The 22953-nt window shown below is 40.4% G+C and overlaps 1 protein-coding gene and 1 long non-coding RNA gene across 7 annotated transcripts in view; one reads left to right on the top strand and one right to left on the bottom strand.

Annotated features, from left to right (window-relative positions):
* The window catches only part of LOC111560755, a 68692-nt gene extending 47975 nt beyond the window's left edge, over positions 1-20717 (top strand). Inside the window, exons 5-6 of the long non-coding RNA XR_002742731.2 lie at positions 19111-19280; positions 19387-20717. This is a non-coding gene — a long non-coding RNA (uncharacterized LOC111560755). The remainder of the gene's footprint in view (positions 1-19110; positions 19281-19386) is intronic.
* Positions 13006-22953, bottom strand: part of PRRC1 (proline rich coiled-coil 1) — a 36463-nt gene continuing 26515 nt past the window's right edge. For 5 of the 6 annotated variants that reach the window (XM_006927571.5, XM_045058526.1, XM_006927572.5 and 2 more), the window contains exons 8-9: positions 22205-22307; positions 13006-16113 (exon numbers count right to left, since the gene is read on the bottom strand). In XM_006927571.5, the coding sequence (XP_006927633.1) occupies positions 15904-16113; positions 22205-22307 (313 nt within the window). In that variant the 3' untranslated portion in view covers positions 13006-15903. The remainder of the gene's footprint in view (positions 16114-22204; positions 22308-22953) is intronic. The other variant, XM_045058556.1, reaches the window with a different exon arrangement.

Here is a 22953-nt window from a genome sequence, read left to right as displayed (position 1 = left end):
AAAAGGCATAAGCCTGGCACCAATTGAATCACTGGGAATATTGCGAAATATGAAAGCGGTGGCTGAGGTAAGAAATGGAACACAGCTTTTGTCAGTTTCGCAGGACTAGGGAGAGAGAAACGGAGTGTGAGACCTGCCACGGGTTTCAGGTACATTCCAGGAGTAAGACTGAGCCAAAAATAGAGCATCCCACTCCTCAGAAGGATTAAAAGCACCTTAAATTATTTTAATGTCTTAGTGGGTTAAGTTGATATGCTGCTAACCTGGTTCCTTGCAAAACTAGATCCTCTCTGAAGGAAAATACAGAGTCTCAAATTACCATGGCGGTTCTCATACACGATGTTTAGCCCTCAATCAAAAATGAGCAGCTGTTACAAGAAGACAGGTTTTTACCAGAAACTAAGAGAAAAGAATCAGCAATAGAAACTGACCCACAGGAGGTTCAGAAGATAACGCTACCAGATGGGATCTTTAAAATAACCAAAATTAATATTTTGAAGGAACTAAAAGAAAAAATGGAGACTTTTATCCAAAAATGGAAATTACCGGGGCGCCTGGGTGGCGCAGTCGGTTAAGCATCCGACTTCAGCCAGGTCACGATCTCGCGGTCCGTGAGTTCGAGCCCCGCGTCGGGCTCTGGGCTGATGGCTCGGAGCCTGGAGCCTGTTTCCGGTTCTGTGTCTCCCTCTCTCTCTGCCCCTCCCCCGTTCATGCTCTGTCTCTCTCTGTCCCCAAAATAAATAAAAAACGTTGAAAAAAAAAAGGAAATTATCAAAAATACAAAAATAGAAATTGTAGTGCTGAAGAAGAGAGTATCAAGAACTCAGTAGATGAGTTTAGTAACAGAGTAGGCACAAGAGAGGAAGGAATTAGTAAACTGAATGCTAATTGGAAGAAAATGACCAGACTGAAGTTCAGAGTGAAAAGGACAGAATAGAGAACAGAGATCAGGGACACAGTGAAAATGTCTATTGTACATGTAGCTATAGTCCCAGAATAGAGGTCTACAGAATTTGGAAGTAATGGATTCTCAGCACATCATGGTACATCTGCTGAAATCCAGAGGCAAAGAGAAAATCTTGAAGGCATTTCGAGTAAAAGCCTGTATCACCTGTCTTCAAAGAAACAACATTAAGACTGACAACTGGCTTACAAATAGAAACAATAGAAGCCAGAGGATATAAGTATGTTATCCTTAAAAGTGTTGAAGGAAAAACATATGTGAAACCGGAATTCTATAACCAGGGAAAGCATCCTTCAAAAATTATGAAAAAAATTATGGAATACATTTTTAAAAAAAGGATGACCCCAGAAGATGCACAATAAAGGACCTGTAGAAAGCGGTTTCTTCAGGGTAAAAAAGAAAATAATCCCAGAAGAAAGTTCAGAAACACAAAAAGAAATAAAGAGCAATAAAAAGAGTAAATCATAGGTAAATATAAATGAATGTTGATTTTATAAACAAAACCAATGATGTATACTGAGATTTAACATACGTAAAGGGGTGCCTGGGTGGCTTATTTGGTTAAGGCGTCTGACGTTGGCTGAGGTCCTGATCTCACAGTTCATGGGTTCAAGCCCCAAACTTTGTGCCAACAGCTCAAAGCCTGGAGCCTTCTTCAGATTCTGTGTCTCCCTCTTTCTGTGCCCCTCCCCTGCTGGTGTTTTGTCTCTCTCTCAAAAAGAAACATTAAAAAATTAATAAAATACACAAAATTTCTCTTTTTAAGGAAAGAGAAGCACATATGGTAGAAGGACTTTAATCCAGTTAAAGTGCTGTAAGGTCAGTAAATCTAAGGATGGTCTTTTTTTTTTTTTTTTAATTTTTTTTTTTCAACGTTTATTTATTTTTGGGACAGAGAGAGACAGAGCATGAACGGGGGAGGGGCAGAGAGAGAGGGAGACACAGAATCGGAAACAGGCTCCAGGCTCTGAGCCATCAGCCCAGAGCCTGACGCAGGGCTCGAACTCACAGACCGTGAGATCGTGACCTGGCTGAAGTCGGACGCTTAACCGACTGCGCCACCCAGGCGCCCCTAAGGATGGTCTTTTACACAAATGGTATCAGCAAAACTGTATATTTCTATTGAGGGGAAAAACTTGTAACCTTTATGTCATGCCCTTTATACACATATAAAATGATTCCAGAGGGTCTGTCAATCTCAAATACAAAAGCAACAACAGTGAAGAATGTGTAAGTCAATGTAGAATGTCTTCAAGAACTTGGGGTAAAGATTTTCCTTTATTTCCTTTTTTTTTTTTTAATAGGACACAAATGGCACTAACCATAAAGGAAGAGAGAAATAGCCCTCTCTGTTATAATCTAAACTTTTGTTCAGTGACGCATACCACAGAGGGAGTGGAAAGACAAGTGTGCGGTATCTGTAACATGTATTACTCAGAGTATATAAAGAGTTTCTAAAAATCATTTGAGAAATAGAAAAAACTTAATGGGAAAATAGGAGACTTAGTACTTCATAAAGGAAGATAACAAAATGGCAAATATATGAAAAGTGGCTCATATTCATTTTTTTTTTAATTTTTTCTAATGCTTATTTATTCTTGAGACAGAGACAGAGCATGAACAGGGGAGGGGCAGAGAGAGGGAGACGCAGAATCTGAACCAGGCTCCAGGCTCTGAGCTGTCAGCACAGAGCCCGACGTGGGGCTCAAACCCACGAACTGTGAGATCATGACCTGAGCCGAAGTCGGACGCTCAACTTGACTGAGCCACCCAGGTGCCCCTCAAATTCATTTTTTAAAATTTACTTAAGTAGGCTTCATACCCCATGTGGGGATTGAACTCATGACTGTGAGATTGAGAGTCACATGTTCTACCCAATGAGTCAGCTAAGTGCCCCTTAAGTTTATTTTTATAACTTATTAATATTTATTTATTTTCACTTATTTTTTAGAAAGTGTGAACAGGGCAGGGGCAGAGAGAGGGGGAGAGTGAGAGAGTCCCAAGTAGCGTCCACGTCCAGTGTGGAATTCAATGTGGGGACTTGATCTCACGACCCGGAGATGGTGACCTGAACAGAAATCAAGAACGGGTAACTTAGCTGACTGAGCCACCCAGGTGCCCCTCAGATTCAGAGAAAAGTAGATTGAAACCCTAATAAAAGGAAACATTTTAATGAATTGTAGCAAGAGTTGGCAAGGATACGGAATTATTAACTGTAGGAAAGCAGAAGAAATACGTACTAATGGTGGGAGCGCAAAGTGGTTTGATCACTTAGACCACATTGTGACAATACCTACTGGAGTTAAGCGTATGCGTATATTATGACCCAAAACTTCCACTCTTCTGTATATTTCTAGCAGCATTGCTCTACATGTGCATCATAATAACTGTACCAGATGTCTGTCCACAGCTGCATTACCCATTATGGTTAAAAAAAAAAAAAAAAAAAAAAAACCAAGGGGCCCCTGCGTGGCTCAGTCGATTGGGCATCCAACTTCGGCTCAGGTCATGATCTCACAGTCCGTGAGTTCGAGCCCCGCGTAGGGCTCTGTGCTGACAGCTCAGAGCCTGTAGCCTGCTTCAGATTCTGTGTCTCCCTCTCTCTGACCCTCCCCTGTTCATGCTCTGTCTCTCTCTGTCTCAAAAATAAATAAACATTACAAAAAAATAAAAAAAATAAAAAAAAAAAACCAAAAACCCAGCACTGGAAACAGGCCCACCTGTCCAGTAACAGAAGAAAAAAATGCATAACTTACAGTATATTCAGACAACAGAGCACTACACAGAAAGGCAAGCGGACAAATAATGCTGTACCAACATCACAAATGATTGACACAGACACGGTGTTGAAGAAGAGACGCCACAGAAGTATTTAAAGTCCAACGACAGGCAAAAGCCTTATTGGTGTTGGAGCGCGGGATAGGGGTTGGTCACCTTTGGGTAGGAGGTAGAGGACTGATTTCAAGGAGGCCTACGGGGTGATTTGAGGGGCTCGCTTATTGATCATAGCGGTGGTCGTGTGAGTGTGTCCACCTTATGGTAATTCATCAGTTCATTTGCTACTTCTGTGCTTTTCCCTCTGTATATGTCGACATGTGTGGCAAAATAAACAGATACTCTGCTTTTTTGTCTTAAAGTGAAGAAATTCTTAATTTTCTTTTTTTTTTTTTAATTTTACTTAACATTTATTTGTTTTTGAGAGACAGAGCATGAGTGGGGGAGGGACAGAGAGAGACACACACACAATCCGAAGCGGGTTTCAGGCTCTGAGCTGTCAGCCCAGAGCCTGACACAGGGCTCGAGCCCACAAACTGTGAGATCATGACCCAAGTCCAAGTCAGATGCTCAACTGACCGAGCCACCCAGGCACCCCTTAATTTTCTTCTTTTTAAAGGCTGCAGAAGTGATTTCCACTTTGTACAGTTGAGAAAAGTTTTTTGCACCAGTTAAGTACACAAATCCTATAGATTTTTTTCAGAAAAACCTGAGGAAATTAGTATTGTAGCACTTAACATTGGTGAGGATGTCAGATCAAGTATTTAGAGTTCTGTTAATTTATGGGGAGGTGTGTTCACTTAGATTCTGTATTGCTTTCATAAAACCTTTCTCCAATAGTAGTTGATTTTTGAAGCATCCTTCTAATATTTGTGTTGGTGCCTTGTGGACTTTCTGTTTTGATGTGTATCCTTTATGTACATTTGCATTTCTTCATAGTTGTAATTTTTCCTAGCTGACCCGTCTGTTCATTATTTGAATATTAAATATAACTTGCCAGATTTGTTGCACTATTGGCTCATAATGATACACTGGTTACTCCAATTAATAGTTGACTGTCAGAGGCTGCCTTTTTCAGATAAATATTGTCATAGTAACACAAACTATTGTTGTAGAAAAATCAAGTACGTAAACACGTGAATGGTATTGTTAGAGAATAACTGATATACAATGTAGTATTAGTTTCTGGTGTATCGTTTCTGGTGATTCAGTATTTATATACATTAAAAATAGTCACCACAATAAGTCTAATTCATCCATGTTGTTACAAATGGCAAGATTTATTTTTTAAGTCTGAGAAATACTCCATTTATATATGTGTGTGTGTATATGTATGTATATGTATGTGTGTGTGTGTGTGTGTGTGTGTGTGTGTATATATATAAATCGCATCTTTATTAGTTGATGTGGACATTAGGTTGCTTATGTATCTTCGCTATCATAAATAATGCTGTCATGAACAAAGGAGTGCATGTCTTTTTAAATTAGTGTTTTCATTTTCTTCAGGTAAATACCTAGAAGTGGAATTGATGTGTTGTATAATATTTGTATTTTTTTAATGTTTTTTTTTTATTTTGAGAGAGAGAAAGTGTGAGTGGGGAGGAGTAGAGAGAGAACGAGAGACAGAGAGAGAGAGAGAGAGAGAGAGAGAGAGAGAGAGAGAGAATCCCAAGCAGACTCCGTGCTGTCAGTGCAGAGCCCGATTAAGGGGCTCAAACCCACAAACTGTGAGATCATGACCTGAGCTGAAATTGAGAGTTGGACAGACTGAGCCACCCAGGCACCCTAGTATTTGTATTTTTAATATGTTTAAAAATCTCCATGTTTTCCCTAGGGGCTGCACCCATTTACATTACCACCAATAATAGAGCACGAGGGTTCCCTTTTCTTCACATCTTCAGCAACACTTATTTCTTGTCTTTTTGATCATAGTCATTCTGACTGGTGTAAGATGATAACTTACTGGGGTTTTGATTTGCATTTCCTTGACGGTGAGTGATGTTGAGTATCTTTTCATGATAGGTTTGTATCCTTTGGGGAAAATATCTATTCAGGCCTTTGCCCATTTTGTAATTGTTCTTTTGCTATGGAGTTGTAGGAGTTCTTTATATACTTGGATGTTAAAGCCTTACCAGTTTCATCATTTGTGGTTATCTTCTCCCTTTCGTTGTGTGGCCTTCTTGTTTTGTTGATGGTTTCCTCTGCTGTGCAGAAAGCTTTTTAATTTCATGTCCCATTTGTTTGTTTTTGCTTTTGATGTCCTCGCTTAAGGAAATAGGCCTCCCAAAATATTGCAAAGACCAGTGTCAAAGAGCTTACTGCCTATGTTGTTTTTTTCCTGTGAGTTTTACAGTTTCAGTTCTTATATTTAAGTCCTTCATCCATTCTGAGTTTATTTTTGTGTATGAGGTAAGAAAGTAGTACTCTATTATTCTTTGCATATAAGCTGTCCAGTTTTCCCAGCAACATTTTTTGATGAGATGGTCTCTACCTCTTTGGAGATTTTTGCCTCCTTGCTGTAGATGAATTGACTGTATAAGTGTGGTTTTATTTCTGGCCTGTCTGTTCTGTTCGATTGATCTGTGTATCTATTTTTTTGCCACTAACATACTGTTTTGAACTGTAACTTCATAGTATAGTTTGAAATCCAGGAACAGGATACCGCCTACTGTGTTTTTCTTTTTGAAGACTGCTTTGGCCCTTTGGAGTCATTTGTGGTACTATATAAATTTTAGAATTGTTTATTATAGTTCTGTTTTTGAAAATGCCATGGATATTGTGACAGGGATTGTATTGAATCTGTAGATTGTTTTGGGTGGTTTGGACATTTAAACAATATTCTTCCAATCTGTATGATAGATCTTTCACTTTGTTTTGTGTCATCCTCAGTGTCTCTCATCAATGTGTTATAGTTTCAGAGTACAGATCTTTAAGCTTCCTCCTACGTTTTTTTTTTTTTTTCTTTTTGATGCAGTTATACATGGAATTGTTTTCTTAATAACTCTTGTTGATCGTTGACACATAGTTCACGTGTATAGAAATGCAACATATTTCTACATGTTAATTTGGTACCTTGAAACTTTACTGGACTCATTTCTGCCAGTAGTTTTTGGATGGTGGCTTGAGGGTTTTCTATGTATAGTATCATGTCATCTGTAAATGTTGATGGTTTTGCTTCTTCCTTTTTAACTTGGAAGCCTTGGTTTCTTATCTGGTTGCTGTGACTAGAACTTTCAATAATACACTGAACAAAAGTGGCAAGAGTAGGTATTCCTAATTCTGGTCTTAAAAGGAAATCTGTCAGCTTTTTATCATTGAGATGATGTTAGCTATAGGCTTATCACATATGGACTTCAGTAAGTGGTGATATGTTCCCTCCATACCCATGATATTGAGAGGTTTTATCAAAAGTGGATGTTACATTTTGTAAAATCCTTTTTCTGTATTTATTGGGATGATCATAAAATGGCCTTCATTTTGTTAATGTGGTGTATCACGTTGATTTATAGATACTGAACCATCCTTGCATGCCTGGAAGAAATCCAACTTATTCATGGTGTATGATCCTTTTAATGTGTTAGTGAATTTGGTTTGCTGATGTTTTGCTGAGGATTTTTGTATCTATAGTCATAAGGGATACTGGCCGATAATGTCTTTTGTAGTGTGTTTGTCTGATTTGGGTATCAGAGTAATGCTAGCCTTGTACAATAAGCTTGGGAGCATTACTTTCTCTTGTTTTTAGATAGAGATGGGATCTTGTAGTTTCTGGGTTGGTGAGACTCAAAAGAATCCAAAAATTTTTTTCTTGGATTTTAACAAAATGTTTTGAAGAACACACACTTGTTGAGTTATAATTATATGTATGGAATGGCAAAATTGCCATTTAAAGAGGTAGGCAGATTTTTAAAAATTCTTCTCTTTTCCCCCAAACCTATTAGGATTATGCTTTATTGTTTTGGAAGAGTATTGTTCTTAGTTTTTTCAAATGCCACTTTTACCACCTTACCCCAAAACTTACTCATAAAGGTTTTTATTTTATAGCTTCAATTAATACAAAAATTAATAGACTTAATTTTCACCTCTAACCTATTCTTCATATTCTCTCCCATATTGTTTTCTATTGTATCCTCTTAATTCTTAATCTTGGATTCTACTTTACACATGTGGGCATGTATGAAAAAGCCAACACAAAATTTAGTATCACCTTTCTGAATTACAATCAGTAATGGCAAGTTCCTTTCATTCCTTATATTTTCTAAGCCTAGAAAATTTTCCAAGTAGGTTTGTTTCTACAAGAATTACCAAATGAAGTGTCTGAAGAAGTCACATTGTTTATTTGAGATCTTTGTTTCTTAGTGTAGGCATTATTGCTATGAATTCCCTCTTAGAACTGCTTTGGCTGCATTCTGTAAGCTTTTGCATGTTGTTTTCATTTTCATTGTCGGAAGATAATTTTTATTTTCCCCTTTAATTTCCCCTTTCTGCTGTTTCCTTCTTTATTCTCTGGATGATCTGTCCAGTGTTGAAACGTTGGTAGAAAAGCCCCAATTATTGTATTACTGTTGATTTGTCTTTAAGCGATTCATTTTTCCTTCATTTATTTAGGGGTTCTGATATCGAGTGCATAAATATTTACATGTGTTACATCTTCTCAGTGGATTGATCCATTTATCATTATATAATGTCGTCTCTTATTATTGTAGTCATTCTTAAAGTCTATTTTGTCTGACAAAAGTAGAGCTTCCCTGCCTTTTTATTTGCTTGTTTTTGGTTACCATTTGCTTGGAATATCTTTTCTCATCCCTTTATTCTCAGTCTGTGTCCTTTTTAAGGCTATAGTGAGTCTCTTGTAGACAACATATCATTGGATCTTGTTGGTTTTTTTGTTTTTTGTTTTTTTCCCCCAGCAGAGCCATTCTTTGTGTTTTGGAGAACTTAATCCATTTAGGTTTAAAGTAATTATTGATAGGTAAGGACTTACTATTGCCATTTTGTCGTTTGTTTTCTGGGTGTTTTGCAGATCCGTTGTTCATTGTTTCATATCCTCTCATTTTGTGTTTTGATATCTTTTGGTACAGATATCCTTTGAACTGTAATGTTGTTTGTGTAATTCTTTAGGTTTTTCCTTTAAAGGTACCATGAGGCTCACATAAAATATCTGAAAATTGTAACACCCTATCTTAAACTGAAAACTTAACTTGAATAGCATTCTTAAACTTCATGCTTTCCCCACCCCCATTTTTGTTTACTGATATTATAGTTTGCATATCTTTAAATATTTGGTTTCTAGTAACAGACAGTACAGATATGGTTATTTTTACTATGTTTTAAAACTTCAAGTATAAGTGCATTATCTACCACCCTTCCATGTTACAGAATCTAACTTTGATTATGTATTTACCATTACCCGTGAGTTTTATGCTATCTTCTTACATTTTTCTGATGTTAATTGGATTCTTTTTATTTCCACTCAAAGAACTCCCATTAACACTTCTGGTAGGGCAGGTGTAGTGGTGATGAACTCCCTCAGCTTTTATTGATTGATAAAGTTTTCACCTCTCTGTTGCTGACGACCAGCAGCTTGGCCGGGTGTGGAATTCTTGGTTGAGTTTTTTCTTGCAATATTTTGAATATATCACTCCCATTCTCTCCTGGCCTGGAACATTTCTGCTGAGAGATCAATAGTCTTTTGGGAGCTCCCTTGCATGTAACTCTGCTCTTTTTTCTTGCTAGCTTCAAAATTACTTACCTTTGACTTTTCACAGTTTAATGATAATGTGTCTCTTTGCAGCCCCTTTCGAACTCAACCTATTTTGGGTCCTTGGGGTCAGGTTTTGGGAAGTTTTCAGCCATTTTTTATTTAAATCTACTTTGTCACTTACTGTTTTTCTTCTTCTTCTGGAATTCCCAAGGAGTGAATATTGTTTCTTCTGATGGTGTCCTGTTGGTAGTAGGCTTTTCATTCATTGTTTTTTTTTTTTTTTATTTTTCCCCCTTTGCATAATTTCACCTGTTCTCTCTTTTAAGTCACTAATGATTTCTTCTGCATGATCAAATCTGTTTTTGAAGCTCTTTATTGAGTTCTTCACTTCAGTCATTATACTTTTCAGCCCTAGGAATTCTACTTGGGTTTTTGTTGTTGATGATTGCTCTTTATTAGTGGAACTTTTCAGTTTGTGCATGCATTGTTTTCAAATTTCATTGAGGTATCTGTGTATTCTTACAGTTCACTAAACATTTTTTAAAGAATTATTCTGAATTTTAGTCTGATATTTGAGACCTCTCCATTTATTTAGGGTCAGTTACTGGAGTTTTATGTTTTCTTTGGTGCTTCTTGCTCTCTTATTTTTAATGATCCTGAATTCTTGATGTTAGTATTTGCACATTTAAATAAGCAGTTCCTCTTCTCTACTTTACAGATTCGATTAGGCATAGACAGTTTTTCCCCAGGAAGCTCAATATGGTAGGAAGTATCTGCTAGGCGCATCGTTGGGCTGGTGAGGTTTGCTTGCAGGGTCTATTGTGGGTTGAGGCCACTGCCCAAGCTCTGGTCTGGGTTGGGAGGTGGGGTGTGGCTTTGAGAGTGGTTGGACTGAACTCCTGGTTTGATTCCTTGCCCAAGTGAAGTGGTAGGATTCTCTGGTCAGGCATACTAGATGGTTGGGACTGGATACTAAGCAGCGTGGGGAATTAGCTTCTGTGCCCTGGCAGGGCAGCAGGGCAGAACCCAGGACATGCATGGTTCATTGATTGGGCACCTGAATCACACAAGAGTACACAATGTATTTCCTGGCCAAACAAGGCCCCTGGTTTTGTTCTTTATAAATGGGTAAACTCGTGAGCTATTGGATGGACTACATGTGCTCTGGCTAACTTCTCTGGGAAGGCAGGCTGAGGCTTTATTCAGCATTGAGTGAGGCTATGAATTAGTTTCTCTGTCAGAGCACATTGGGAGAACCAGCTCCAAGGTGGGTGGTAAGGCTCTTTATTTATAGTCTTGTCTTAAACCATTCTCTGCCTCAATTTCCCTACCTGACCAGGGTTACTAGCCTTGCTCCGCAGACTGTCAGCTCTGCCTTCTACATTCTCTGCTCAAGAATTGATAGGCTACTTAGCTTTGCAGGTGGTTGAGCCAGGCTTTCTGGCTTGGTGGTGGTGGTGGGAGTTTTTACTTAATGGTGAGTGGGGTATGAATTAGCACCTCTGACTGGGTCACCTGGCACTGACTTCATTTTGTGGATGATCAGCTCTGCCTACCATACTCCTTGCACGAGCACTGCCAGGCTATGCAGTTTCCAGGGGTTTCTGCTAGCCTTTCTGGGTCATATGGGGCTAATAAGAGTCACACTCAGCAGAGGGCTGGGCTCTGATTCAGTTCCACTGCCTGGGTGGGTGCAGACCAGGATCCAGGTCTGGTGAGGCCGTTGATTTATAGGACTGAAAGCAGGCTGACCTGCTCCCTGCTGAGTTCCCTCATCAGACTGTGCCACATCCTTGGTGCTGCAGATGAGCAAAACCACTTGTTGGGACCACTGCTTGGGGGCTGCAGGGAGGAAATGGGTTGGCCAAGGTGCCAGTGCTGGTTGTTGAAAGCCTCTGCTTATTTTTCCGTCATCATCAAATTCACTGTGCTCAAGTCCTGCAGATTCGCCCACAGTACCTAGGATTCAAAACTAGAGTAGGAGCTCCCAAGAAGTAACCCATAATGTTGGGGGAGCTGGATGTCCAGCCTGGGTTCTGTTCCCCACGGAGGGACAAGAGGCTCAGGGAGGCTTTCTCGGTGTGGTGCTGTGCCGGCCTGGTGGTGCGGCAACAGAGTCCCATACCGTCGCTGCTCCTCCTGCCCTTTTCACATGGTAGGTCCTAGTCTCTATGGCGGAGGGGTACATCAACCTCACAACCTTGTTCTGATCCTCTCAGTGGTATCTGTTCCACGAATAGTTGTTAATTGCTGTTCTGAGAGGAACGGGGAAGTTAGGAACGACCTATGCTGCTATCTTGGTGACCTCACCCTCTAAAATAACTTAGGACATTAAGAATGAGTCAGGAATGCTATCACAGCAGTGGTTCTCAAAGTGTGGCCCTTGGAGCAGGAGGACTGAAAATATTAAAATACATTTTGAAAGGTATGTGGTCAGTACCTTGCCTGAAGACTAGACAGTAAGGACATTTCTGGCTCTAATCCTAAAAATGATACTCAAATGTGAGCCTAGTTTCTGGATTGTTGCATTTGGGAGAATATTCAATTATCACAGATACATTCTCATACCCGTTGGGAAGCCCCAGGTAGCACTTGAAACTAAAAGGAAAAAATATGAAGAGTGTTTCTTAAACATAATATTGTAAAACTAAAAGTACACCAGGGCAGAGTCTCAAGGTATGAAGTTGCATTCGACAAACATTTAAAAGATTAGCTGTGTGCCCACTTAGTGAAGCAAATACACAGGATGCTTTGGAAGAGAAGGGTTTGGTAACACCCTCCATGTGACTCCCTTCTCTGTAACTCACTTGCTGGGATGATACTGATGGAACAGCTGATTCCGTTTCACTTCCATCACCTATAAAAATACGTGTCTACTGCACTAACCAGCAGTATGCATTTATCACGTAACTGTCGGTTCCTGGTTTTCTCTCAGCTTTAAATTACTTCACATGCGTTCACATTAAAGAGAATTTCAAAGATACCCTTCATGTGTAAGTTTCTCTTGCCCAAACTTCTCCTCCAGTTAATTCTGAAACAGATTATAAATTTAACAGGACCTTTCCTAGGTTCCAAATGGGTGTTTTTCTAGTCTTCTGCAAACAATATTGTTTTCCTTTGGCAAACAAACAAAACACCCACATGAACATTTCGTTGTCTTTTGTAAAGTACACCCTTGCCTACCAAATCAAAAAACTCTGCCCTGAGATCACAGGCTCAGAATAGCATGTAACAAGGTGGTTTTGTTGTGTTTTTAAAAAAGGTGTTTGTGGAGGTTAAGGGTAAATTAACCCCCTAGTCAAGAGATCTCAGGAATGCAGGCCATTAACTTCTTGCCCATCGACTCTATCTCTAGAATATCCTCTCCCCTTAATATTCTGAGTTCTCTGAACTTGAAATCAGCATTTCTAGTACATCTGAATGCTACCATTGAACTGGGAAGATGTGTTTTAAGTTGCTACCGTGTAAGAATTCTTGACAGCCAGTAGCTAGTTTACACGAAGGAATGTAGGTCCTCCTAATACGTTAATATGACTTAGCATTAAAAAAAAAATCACTATACACCTTAGGGCAATAAATTGAGGTATTATTTATTTATGACATATTTACATACTTACAAAATTGTTTTTATCCAATATGTCATCCTGCATAGTATCTGAAGAATGAACATCATATTCTGGGAGTAAAAAATCCAAGTTTTTAAATAATTTATACATAACCCAACATCTCTTGGGTCACAAAATACCAATTTGGCTTCAGAGAACACATATACCGGTTTCGGGTTTTTTGTAGTTGAGGAACAAAGTAAATTTAACAACATATTAAAGTAATTTAGCTGACCCTGAGTATATCACGAATTTGCGTAATTTTCGAATACATGCATATAATACTTTCCTTAAACTTAGAATTGCACTACCATTTGGCTGTATATTCAGTCATCTCGATTTTCTACCTCATTAATCCTTGAGATAAAAAGGAACAGAGAGTGGAGAAGTAGTAAAGAGACCAGGAGGGGAAAACTACAAAGACTACCTGAAGCTTTCCAACTGCACGAGTCCGCGGCAAAGCTCTGGGTCTGGGGTTACGTGACAAGCTTATTAAGAGGAGGGTCTTGAACTGAACCATCTGAGAACCTTCTGTCAACTGAGGTTACATGACTCTTCCTGCATTTTTCCTGTCGTCTTTGACACTACTTAATTAAAAGTGTACAAGCTGAGAGAATTCAGTTAAGTAATTACTTGAGCACTTCAGAAGAAAAACGTACTGTGGCCAGAAGTAAAGGGCCGTGTTAAAGTCTGGTTTTCCTGAGAAGCTTGAGGGACAAAAAAGCAAAGACCCCTGGGCTGACGGATGACCTGAGTTATCTCATGCCAGCACAAGGAAACCCTGCCTGCCTGCCGCTGCCAGGGCGTGAACAAGATCACACGTTACTGTTCTCGCCCCGAGTACAACAAAGAAAGCTAACAATGAAAAAACAAGCCTGAGGTTGGGAATACAGCATGTGTGCAGGCAGTCACGCTCAGACGCCTTTCAATGGCCGAGAAAGGAATCCAGAGGCCGGAACCAGATCACATGTGCCCTTCCCGGATCCAGAGAACGGAAGGCTCAGCAAATTGGCAGGAGCGAGGAGATCACTTGGCTTCCTTCACCCAAGTGGCAGAAGAAGTGAGTAACTGGAGAAATGTGGGAAAACTGTCATCTGAGGGAGGTCCGTTGTTGTGTCCTTAAAAACATAAAATATTTGCGACTTGCTAAAATAAAACAGACATTCCTTAGGATCTATAAAATTCGCTATAACAGGAGGGAAAGCGGCAGAAATATGGTAGGGGCACCCTTCATCCCTAACTGTGTTTTCTCCTCAGGCCAATGCCGCAATAAAATACTGTTAGCTAAGAGTACCTTTTTAAAAATAAAGGAGAAAAGTACATGGTAGAGAAAAGCTCTTTTTTATTAACAAGATGGAGGAAACATAGATAGACTGTTCCACAAATAGCAATAAAAGAGGAGAGAAAAGTATTCGATCCCTATTATGCCACAGCAGCTGGTTACAAGTCTTTTCTCTCTCTCATTACTTTTAATGACAAGTCTGAATTTCACCAAACCACAGTTGTGAAATTAATGCTTCTCATCCTCAGGTAAAAAATAGCACGGATCAATTAAGTACTCAATACAAAGAAACCGGTACATGTAATGACAGTGCAGGGTAAGAGCTTTGATACCCTTTATAAGATTGTGCTAATTCTGGTCCATCTAAAGACTTGTATAGACGAGTAAATAAAAATTAAATTACACTTAGGTAAGAAACTGTCTTCAAAAAAGTTATATGAACTTGCATATATAGAGTCCAAAAGTATAAGACAAAACTATTTAAATTTTGATTTATAGAAATTCAAAAACGGTAAAATATATTATTTGGGGGAAAAAGAAGCTTTCACTAAATACAAACACAATGAAGTAGATAAACCAGAATGAGTATTAAATAGTTTCACTGAAAACTTCCATAAAGAGTAAAGGCAGAATGGCACCAGGTTAGAAAAGCAGTGTTTAAGGCAAACTAAACATTAAGTAACCTTAATTAAAATAAGAGGCGTACAATCCCATAAATAACAAAGCAATTCCTCTGAACAATTTCTCTACAACGGCTGAGAAAACACGAGTGGAAAGAGAAATAAAGGCCAACATCAGAGTTTACTTGGAAATACTGAATAGTATTACATGAAAATAACCCAAATGTTTCTGATGTAAAATACACTTGAATCATGTGCCACTTAGTTGTCCCACAGCCACGGCAAACAAAACCCATCACGCCAACGTTTGACAGTATATATCTGTGAAATGCCAAAACTTACTTTGAAAAAAATCTTTCCTTTTTTAGACTATGTATGTGTGTACATGATAACACCAACAAAATTATCAATTTCATTATTTTGGCCCATGTAAAAAATATGCACAGAAATGCAAACCATCTCCCTGCAAGAAGGTGTCTGAGGGTCAACTACGAGCACATGGCTCAGTGTCTGACCTGAGATCACCTGCACACACAAGAAGCATCAAAAACTAAGAAGGAAGAGATTAATCTTGAAATAGAAGAAACAATGACACGTTCTTTAATGAGTTAGGTCTTCTTAACGAGAAAAATCAAGTACATATCATTAAGTTAAATGTAGTAGGCACATGAATTTGCACCTTATAAATTTGGTATATCAAAGTATCTTATAAAAATATTTATAGATTTTCTTTTTTAAGAACTGTGGTACACGAAATGACACGATCAAAGAAAGGATCTGTTTCTTTTCATCTACTGGAATGACCCCGTGCCTTTCTAAAAAAGAACAACCGCAGCGCACAGGCAAACTATCAAGACGGCTGCGTTCACTGAAGCTGTCCACTTAGGGGAGGTACAAGGTCTAAATACCGCCAGGCCCCAAGCGAAGGAGTCTCCGTGCCCGGGGCGAGCGTTCCCTCACACGGTCCTGGGGGGCAGGCGCTGTCTATACATGCCGGCAAGGGCTTTGGCCGCACTGTAGATCATCTGTCGCCGAGACATGCCGGTGAACGTCCTGTGCCAGTCAGTCCGGGTGACATTTACTAAGCTCTTTTCCAGAACTTCACCCACCGTCACCAAAAGGCCTGACCACCTCAGATGGTAGTCTTGGGGAGTGAGACTTTGAGCCTATGGAAAAAGGAAATTTATCAGATTTATAATACATTTTAAAAACGATTGGACCTAGCTCTGACATTCCAAAGTCTCTCATTACTTTTGCTACAGATGAGGACAAACCCGGAGAAGCTATGCGAGCAGCTACAGGAAGTGACCAGGCTACAGAAGAACCTAGAACAATGCTGCACACACCTCCTGTGTTTACTGTCCACAGTAAGCTCATTCTCTTGCTCACATGTCACGTCAGCCCTAATCGAACGACTCCCTCTAACAGAGCTCAGTGTCCAAGGGTTGAGGTCTCAGTGCCAGTCAGTGTGTTGGTCCAGGTAAACAAGCTGAGTGGTGAGAGAGCGCACCTTCCCGTCCTTTTCCACAGTCCCTCGCTCATCAGTGTGCTCTTCGGAACCTTTCCACCATGTGAAATTTTCATTTACACGTTTCACTTCTAAAGTGTCTAGTCTGGGGCATGTCTGAGGATCTAACATTTTATCAGCAGGTCTGATTTTTGCTCTGTCAGTACACACATACCCTTCTCATCCCAATTTGCTAACAGGTTATCGCTGTGGTTATTTGTAGCAAATACATGTCAGTTCTGTAGAAATACTTTTTTCTTCTTCAATAGGTTTTGAACTGTGTGAGTTGATGAGCTGTTGCTTGAACCATCAGACCGTTTCTGGCATAAACCTATTGTGGCTAGGCTAGAATATCGGTGATACCGGGACTTACAATAAAAAATATACTTACACGTGACCACTGAACAATGCAGGGGTTAGGGACAGTGACCACCTGGTATAGTTGAACACCCACATATAACTTGTGATTCCCCAAAAACTTCACTACTAAATAGCCTACTGTTGAGCAGAAGCCTTTGTAATAACAGAGTCAATTAAGACCCACTTTGTACCTTATATATATAACATATGCTTACAATAAGCTAAGCTACAGAAAAAAATGTTAAGAAAATCATAGAGAAAATAAGTACTGTAGAAAGTCTGCATGTAAGTGACCTGTGCGGTTCAAACCCATGGTGTTCACGGGTCAACTGTGCTTGGTCATCCCATCCCCTCCCAACTCAGGGGAGGGAGGGAGGCTGCAAGGTGACCAAGTAACCACGGGCCCGATGTACCAATCATGCTTATCGAATGGACTCCATAAAAACCCAGAAGGATGGGGCTGGGAGAGCTTCCAGACTGGCGAACATGTGGAGATCAAGGGAGAGGGGCGGGCTGGGAGAGGGCATGGAAGCGCTGCACCCTCTCCCAGTACCTTGTCCTCTGCCTCTCATCCATCTGGCTGTTTCTGACTTGTATCCTTTCGTAACAGGCAAGCCATCTAGTGAGTCACCAGGCTTCCTGAGAAGGAAGGTGTTATGAGAACCAACGTGTGGCAGTGGGGCCAGAAGCAGAGGTGATCACCTGGACTTGGCCCTGGTGTGTGAGGTTGGGGAGGGGCTGTCTTGTAGGACCGAGGCCTTACCCTATAGGATCTGACACTATCTCCAGGAAGACGGTGTCAGAACGGAGCTGCAATGTATGATACCAGCTGGTAGCCTAGAATTGCTGGGTGGTGTGGAAAAACCCCTCCCACACACTAGAAATGGGTAGGAGACCTAGTTAGTAGGTGTCAGAAGGGGTAGCTGGCTTGCACAGCCGTGGCTCATGGAAACATGTAGCTTGCCAAGAACAAAGATGAAAAATGAGGGAGGAAGACCGTCTGGTTGCGGGGCGGCCACCACTTGCATAGAACAGCATCTGGGATGTACTCGGTTACTAAAAGGTCAAGTTACCAGTGAAAATTAGAGACGGATCCAACTCCTGGGAAGCTGATTTCTTGGAAACCCAAAGAAATGCAAACTATTAACAAAAAGGCACAAGAGTCCCTTGGTGGTTGTTCTCTACCACAGCTACACTCTAAAAGAAAATGGTGAGTCCAGCCTTGATGCTGGGCCCAACTCAACTTGTCTGGCTTCGCTTATGCCACTAGCCTCAAGGCCACCCTCTCCAAGGTACAAGTTATGCACGGACAACACAAAGAACCTCTCAGACCTCTGGTCACTAAGAAGGTGGTCAACGGAGAGGGAAGACCTATCCCTTGTCCCTCTTGCTGGAAACACAAAGACCTGTGCACACAAGCAGAGACAATGGCCAAGAGTGGAGAAGAGAGGTTTCAAGTCCCTTGAGCTGCACTACCAGGCCTACTGGTGAAGCCGTGATGAGAGCTACAATTAGAAAGTGAAAATGGAACGGTTGATTGGGTTATGGAAGCTGAATTGTTTCAGCAAGTTTTATGTGAAGGTGTCTCCTTGACTTGGATTTTATGTGCAAATGGTGATCATGTCTGTTTGGGGAATAGGTGCCCTGCCTATTATTGTAAAACCATATCCTGTGGATAAGCTCCAAACAGAGTCTAGCGTTAGGGGGATAAAAGTACAGATCGAAGTACCAATGTGTAAGGAAACCGTTAGGTTTGAACAAGCTTTATGTGAAGTGTTTTTTTTTTTATCTGATTGCATTTTGGGCATGGACACTGTAATCACTGTGGAAAGCTTCCTCAGCCTAGTGAAGGGCTGTAAATTCACCCTTCAAGTATCATTTATTGGCCATGCTATACAGTAACCACTAGGACTGGCTGAGCCCACACTGTGTGAGGCAGAAGCTGTGAGCTGGCAGTGACAAACTCTGTGCCAGTCCGATGCGGAGCTCAGACTGAGGCTTATGGCAGAAATCTGAGTGCCATCCAGCGACATTTCCTGGGACTCGGGAGTAGCAGGTTTCCATCTGAGGGGCATTTACTACCTTGCTACCAGACTATTAGTTAAAGCTACCCCGTTCACTGAAGGACATAAAATGATTTTGAAATGTGAAATACGCATAACGTCTAGGATGATATTGCAGAATCCCTTAATAGGACGGCAGTGTCCAGGAAAAGTTCCCAATATGGAAATGGTTTACATACAGGATCATGATGCCTAGGGAGACAGTCATGACCAGGGCCCCTCTTTTCCTCTAGGACTCACTTTGGAGCCATGGGAAAAGCTGTGAGAACCAACTGCCATGTAGACCGTGCCCAATGAACAACTCTCAGCTGAAGAGCAAAGAGCTAACTGCTTGGTCCATGGATGGCAGTTCCACAGGTGAGGGGACAGTCTACCTGGAAGGCCATCACTTGGACAGAAGAAGGTAAAAAGGAATCAGCTCCATGGGCTAAAATGCACACTATTTTCTCAGCATGATTGGGGGTTTTACCAGTGTTTTTTTTTTTTTTTTTTTTTTTTTCCTGTTTCAGTTTTTACTGACTCAGGGCAGTGGCCAATGGTCTGACCATATGGTGGGGCAGGAAGGCACATTGGATATGTTACCTATTAAAAGGTTGCCCATGTGGGGCACAGCCCTGTGGAAATGAATCTGAGGGGTGCAATGAAGCAGGACAGGATCCCATCAGAACTACTTCCAGGTTTGGAAGGTGAGTGGAATGGACAAACAGATACCCCTGTTTTAGATGGCTACCTGGGTCTACAAAATGAGTGAATAAATACAGAGGTAGGCTGAATCTAGACAGAGTCCTCTTGCATTCTCTGAGACAAAAAAATGCTAATATGAACTGTCTCCCAACCGGAGACAGAAAGCATGCAAATGGTTATGCAGCACGTTCCCTGCTGGGAAGACCATAAACACAGACGACGAAGGAGACTGATGGCGACAGCTCTGGGGGCTACAGATGAGCCTTGGCAGGAACAGACGTTGACTTTGGATGGAGCTTTCCTTACTAAGGGGTAGGTGCAAATGTTCAGACAGCCTAACAGAACCTGAATAGAAGATACTGTGCCAATATGGATGGCTGAGCGTTTCTCCAGAGCAAGGAACACACCTGACAGCCCGTGTCTAGCAATGGACACGATGGACAGAGATAACCTCCTTCGAGAACGAGTTTGGTCCAGAACAGAAATGGGCAACAGAAACACAGTTGTCTGAAAAGCTGCAGGTGTAGGCATTTAGGTGCCGGCTCACATGAGTGTGGCACTGAGCGTGAGTGGGATGAAAGAGATGAAAAGCTCTCTTTTCCTGTGGATGTGGGGCAGGGGGCAGACGAGGATGATGGTCTCACGCTGCAATTCTGGCCAAGGGAGGGTGACCCTGGTATAATGACTTGTTCTTTCTTCCTTAGATCACTTCAACTTTTCATTCCCCTGTTCGATGTTGCAAACACAGACGTGGAAACAGGGATGACTCCTAAGCAAGAAACTCTAGGTATGGTTTCAAACTTGACATTACAAAGTTCCTAAGGGCCTACGGGGCAGGATGTGCCCGCACTGTCTGTGGCAAAACTGGGTGACAGGGAGTGTGGCTACACGTACCAGTGGTGGAGACAGCCCACCATAGGGAGGCGTCATTTTGTTGCATCTCGCTTTACCGCGTGTTGCTGGTACTGCACTTTTTACAAATGGAAGGTTTGTGGCAACAGTAAGCAAGTGTATTGGTGCCACTTTTCCAACAGCGTTTGTCATTCTGTCTCCTAAATACGTAATTCTCACAATGTTTCCAACTTTTTCATTATTTGTGATCTGTGATCGATAATTACAACTTGCTCGGTGCCCAAATGAATTTTTTTAGCAGTCATGTATTTTTTAATTGAGGTATAAACGTCATATTGTTTTTTTAAATATAATGCTAATTTGGGATAGAGGCAAATAAGACCGGAAGCAATGGGAGGAATAATTCCAGAAAAAAAAAATCACTAAGTAGAAAATTAAACTTGCCAGTTTTATGAGAGAATAAATACTATTTTATCAACATGGGAAAAAAATAATGCTATTGTATGTTTAACAATATAGTGTATCTCAGGTCTGGAAGCAAATCTGCAAGATCTCTGCACCTCTGTAACCTCACCTTGTCTGAATACAAGTGGACTGAGTGGGGATGTACTTGCTAGACTACTACGGCCGCCTCCAAAGCATGCCAGCAGACGCAAGGGAAAAAGTTTGAGTATGAAAAGGAAAACAGGGTAAATAGTAGCTATGAGTAAAGGAACGAATTAATGGGTTATACAATGAGGGAAACCAAACATTATGCTAACACCTCAAAAGGCCAGGGCAAGAGCTAACACTGGCTCTGAGCTCCATTATACCACAGGCCTGGAAGGGTAAGGCCACCACACCCGGTTTAGGAAGCCGACAGAAGCCTACAAACCTGAGTGGCCTCTCCCTGTGGACATTTTGACAGGATGTGATGACACACTAGATAGTTAATTATTACTGAATGGGACTCTAGTAATGTGCAAGTTGTCTTAAACCTTTGTGGTGGTTTTGCTATAAGGAATTTGTGTTTGAAGACCAGGCGGTGGACATGTAATACTGTGGTTTATAGTAAGAAATACATATTGGATCTTGGACCCCAGTTTTTGGCACAGTGCTCCTACCATCCTTGTAATTTCTTAAGGACTGAGAACCACAAAGATATCTTTTGTTAATCAGGTTGAAAGCCCGAACCTATGGGCTTGGTAACATGCCTCCATAACATACTCGCCATAAAAACCCACAAGGATGGGGTTGGGAGAGCTTCTGAGTCAACATGACAAATCTGGAAAAGTGGAGGGTCCAGCCAGCATGGGACCTCTGTCCCCCTGCCCCATGCAGTTCTTCCATCTAGTCATTCTGGAGTTAGATCCTTTTATAATAAATCCATAATGGAGAAAAAGTGGGTTTCCTGAGTTCCAGGAACTTGTTAGAAAAGATGAACTAAAAAGGAAGATCAAGGCAACAGACAGGAATAATTAAGGGAACCAAAATGGTAGATAACGAAAAGTGGATATAAAACCAGAACTGGTAAATCGTTTTTCTGTTGTTAGTAGCACAGCACAATCATAAAAACAAAAGAGGAAATTAATGATTAAGGTTGCCAAGTATTATCTTTTCAAAGACAGCTGGAAAACGAGGAAGGTACTCAACCTGAAAGAAATTGGAAAGCAAAGAGAAAAAGCTGAAAGGGGAAAGAATTAAGAAGCAAAATCAAAAATGTATATCCAGTGAAAAATCTAACAAAAGCTTTTATTGTTAAAACAGTATTTCAAGTTTCTGTGGAGTATAATGAAAAAGGAGAAAACCAACCTGTTGTACAAATTCCAAAGGCACTGGTGTGGCCTGGGTAAACGTTTCAAGGTGAATGCCATGGGCAGGATCTTCAACTATCAAACAGCCAATGTCAAACCACCTACAACGGGATGGATGAGGATTAAGTTGTTGATGTGCCATAAAAAAAAAAAAAAAAGTTACAGTGAATAGACAAAACTAACCCAAAAACTATTATCGTTCAAACAGGAAATGTTTTTCTAATCAATTTTCAAGAAAACAATCCATAAGAATAATACATAAAATTACCTATTAGCTTAATTCCAAGAGGAGGGAGGACACTTGGTAAAATATGAGAAATTTTACATTACCATCTCCATCGTTAATACGTAGCTGATTTGCAAAGTTAATAGCAAATTAAGCTCAGAGGAAATAAATCTTCTCATTTTTGATAATCAGTCTTTAAAAAACACTTCAAGAAAACTTTCTTCTATTTAAAGTTACTCATAAATTATAAAAATACATTTTATAATTGCCTTAAGTCATCTGTAACACTACCAGCATTTTAGATAACTAGAATTATGCAACCACCAGATGCCATGAAATCATAAGCCTGAATAACAAGAGGATATATACAGCAAAAAAAGGTCACTATTTTTAAAAGTATGTAGATCTAATAAAGTGTGATGGAAGAGAAAATGAATTAGGTAACTTCTATTTACATATTTAAAGAAACAGCAAAGTAAAATATAGAATAAGTTTTGCTGAGGATTAAAATGATCAGACAT

The sequence above is a fragment of the Felis catus genome, chromosome A1 (assembly GCF_018350175.1).
Source record: "Felis catus isolate Fca126 chromosome A1, F.catus_Fca126_mat1.0, whole genome shotgun sequence".
Lineage (NCBI taxonomy): Eukaryota > Metazoa > Chordata > Mammalia > Carnivora > Felidae > Felis > Felis catus.
The sequence above is the reverse complement of the archived record's forward strand: the minus strand, read 5'-3'. Positions and strand labels throughout refer to the sequence as shown.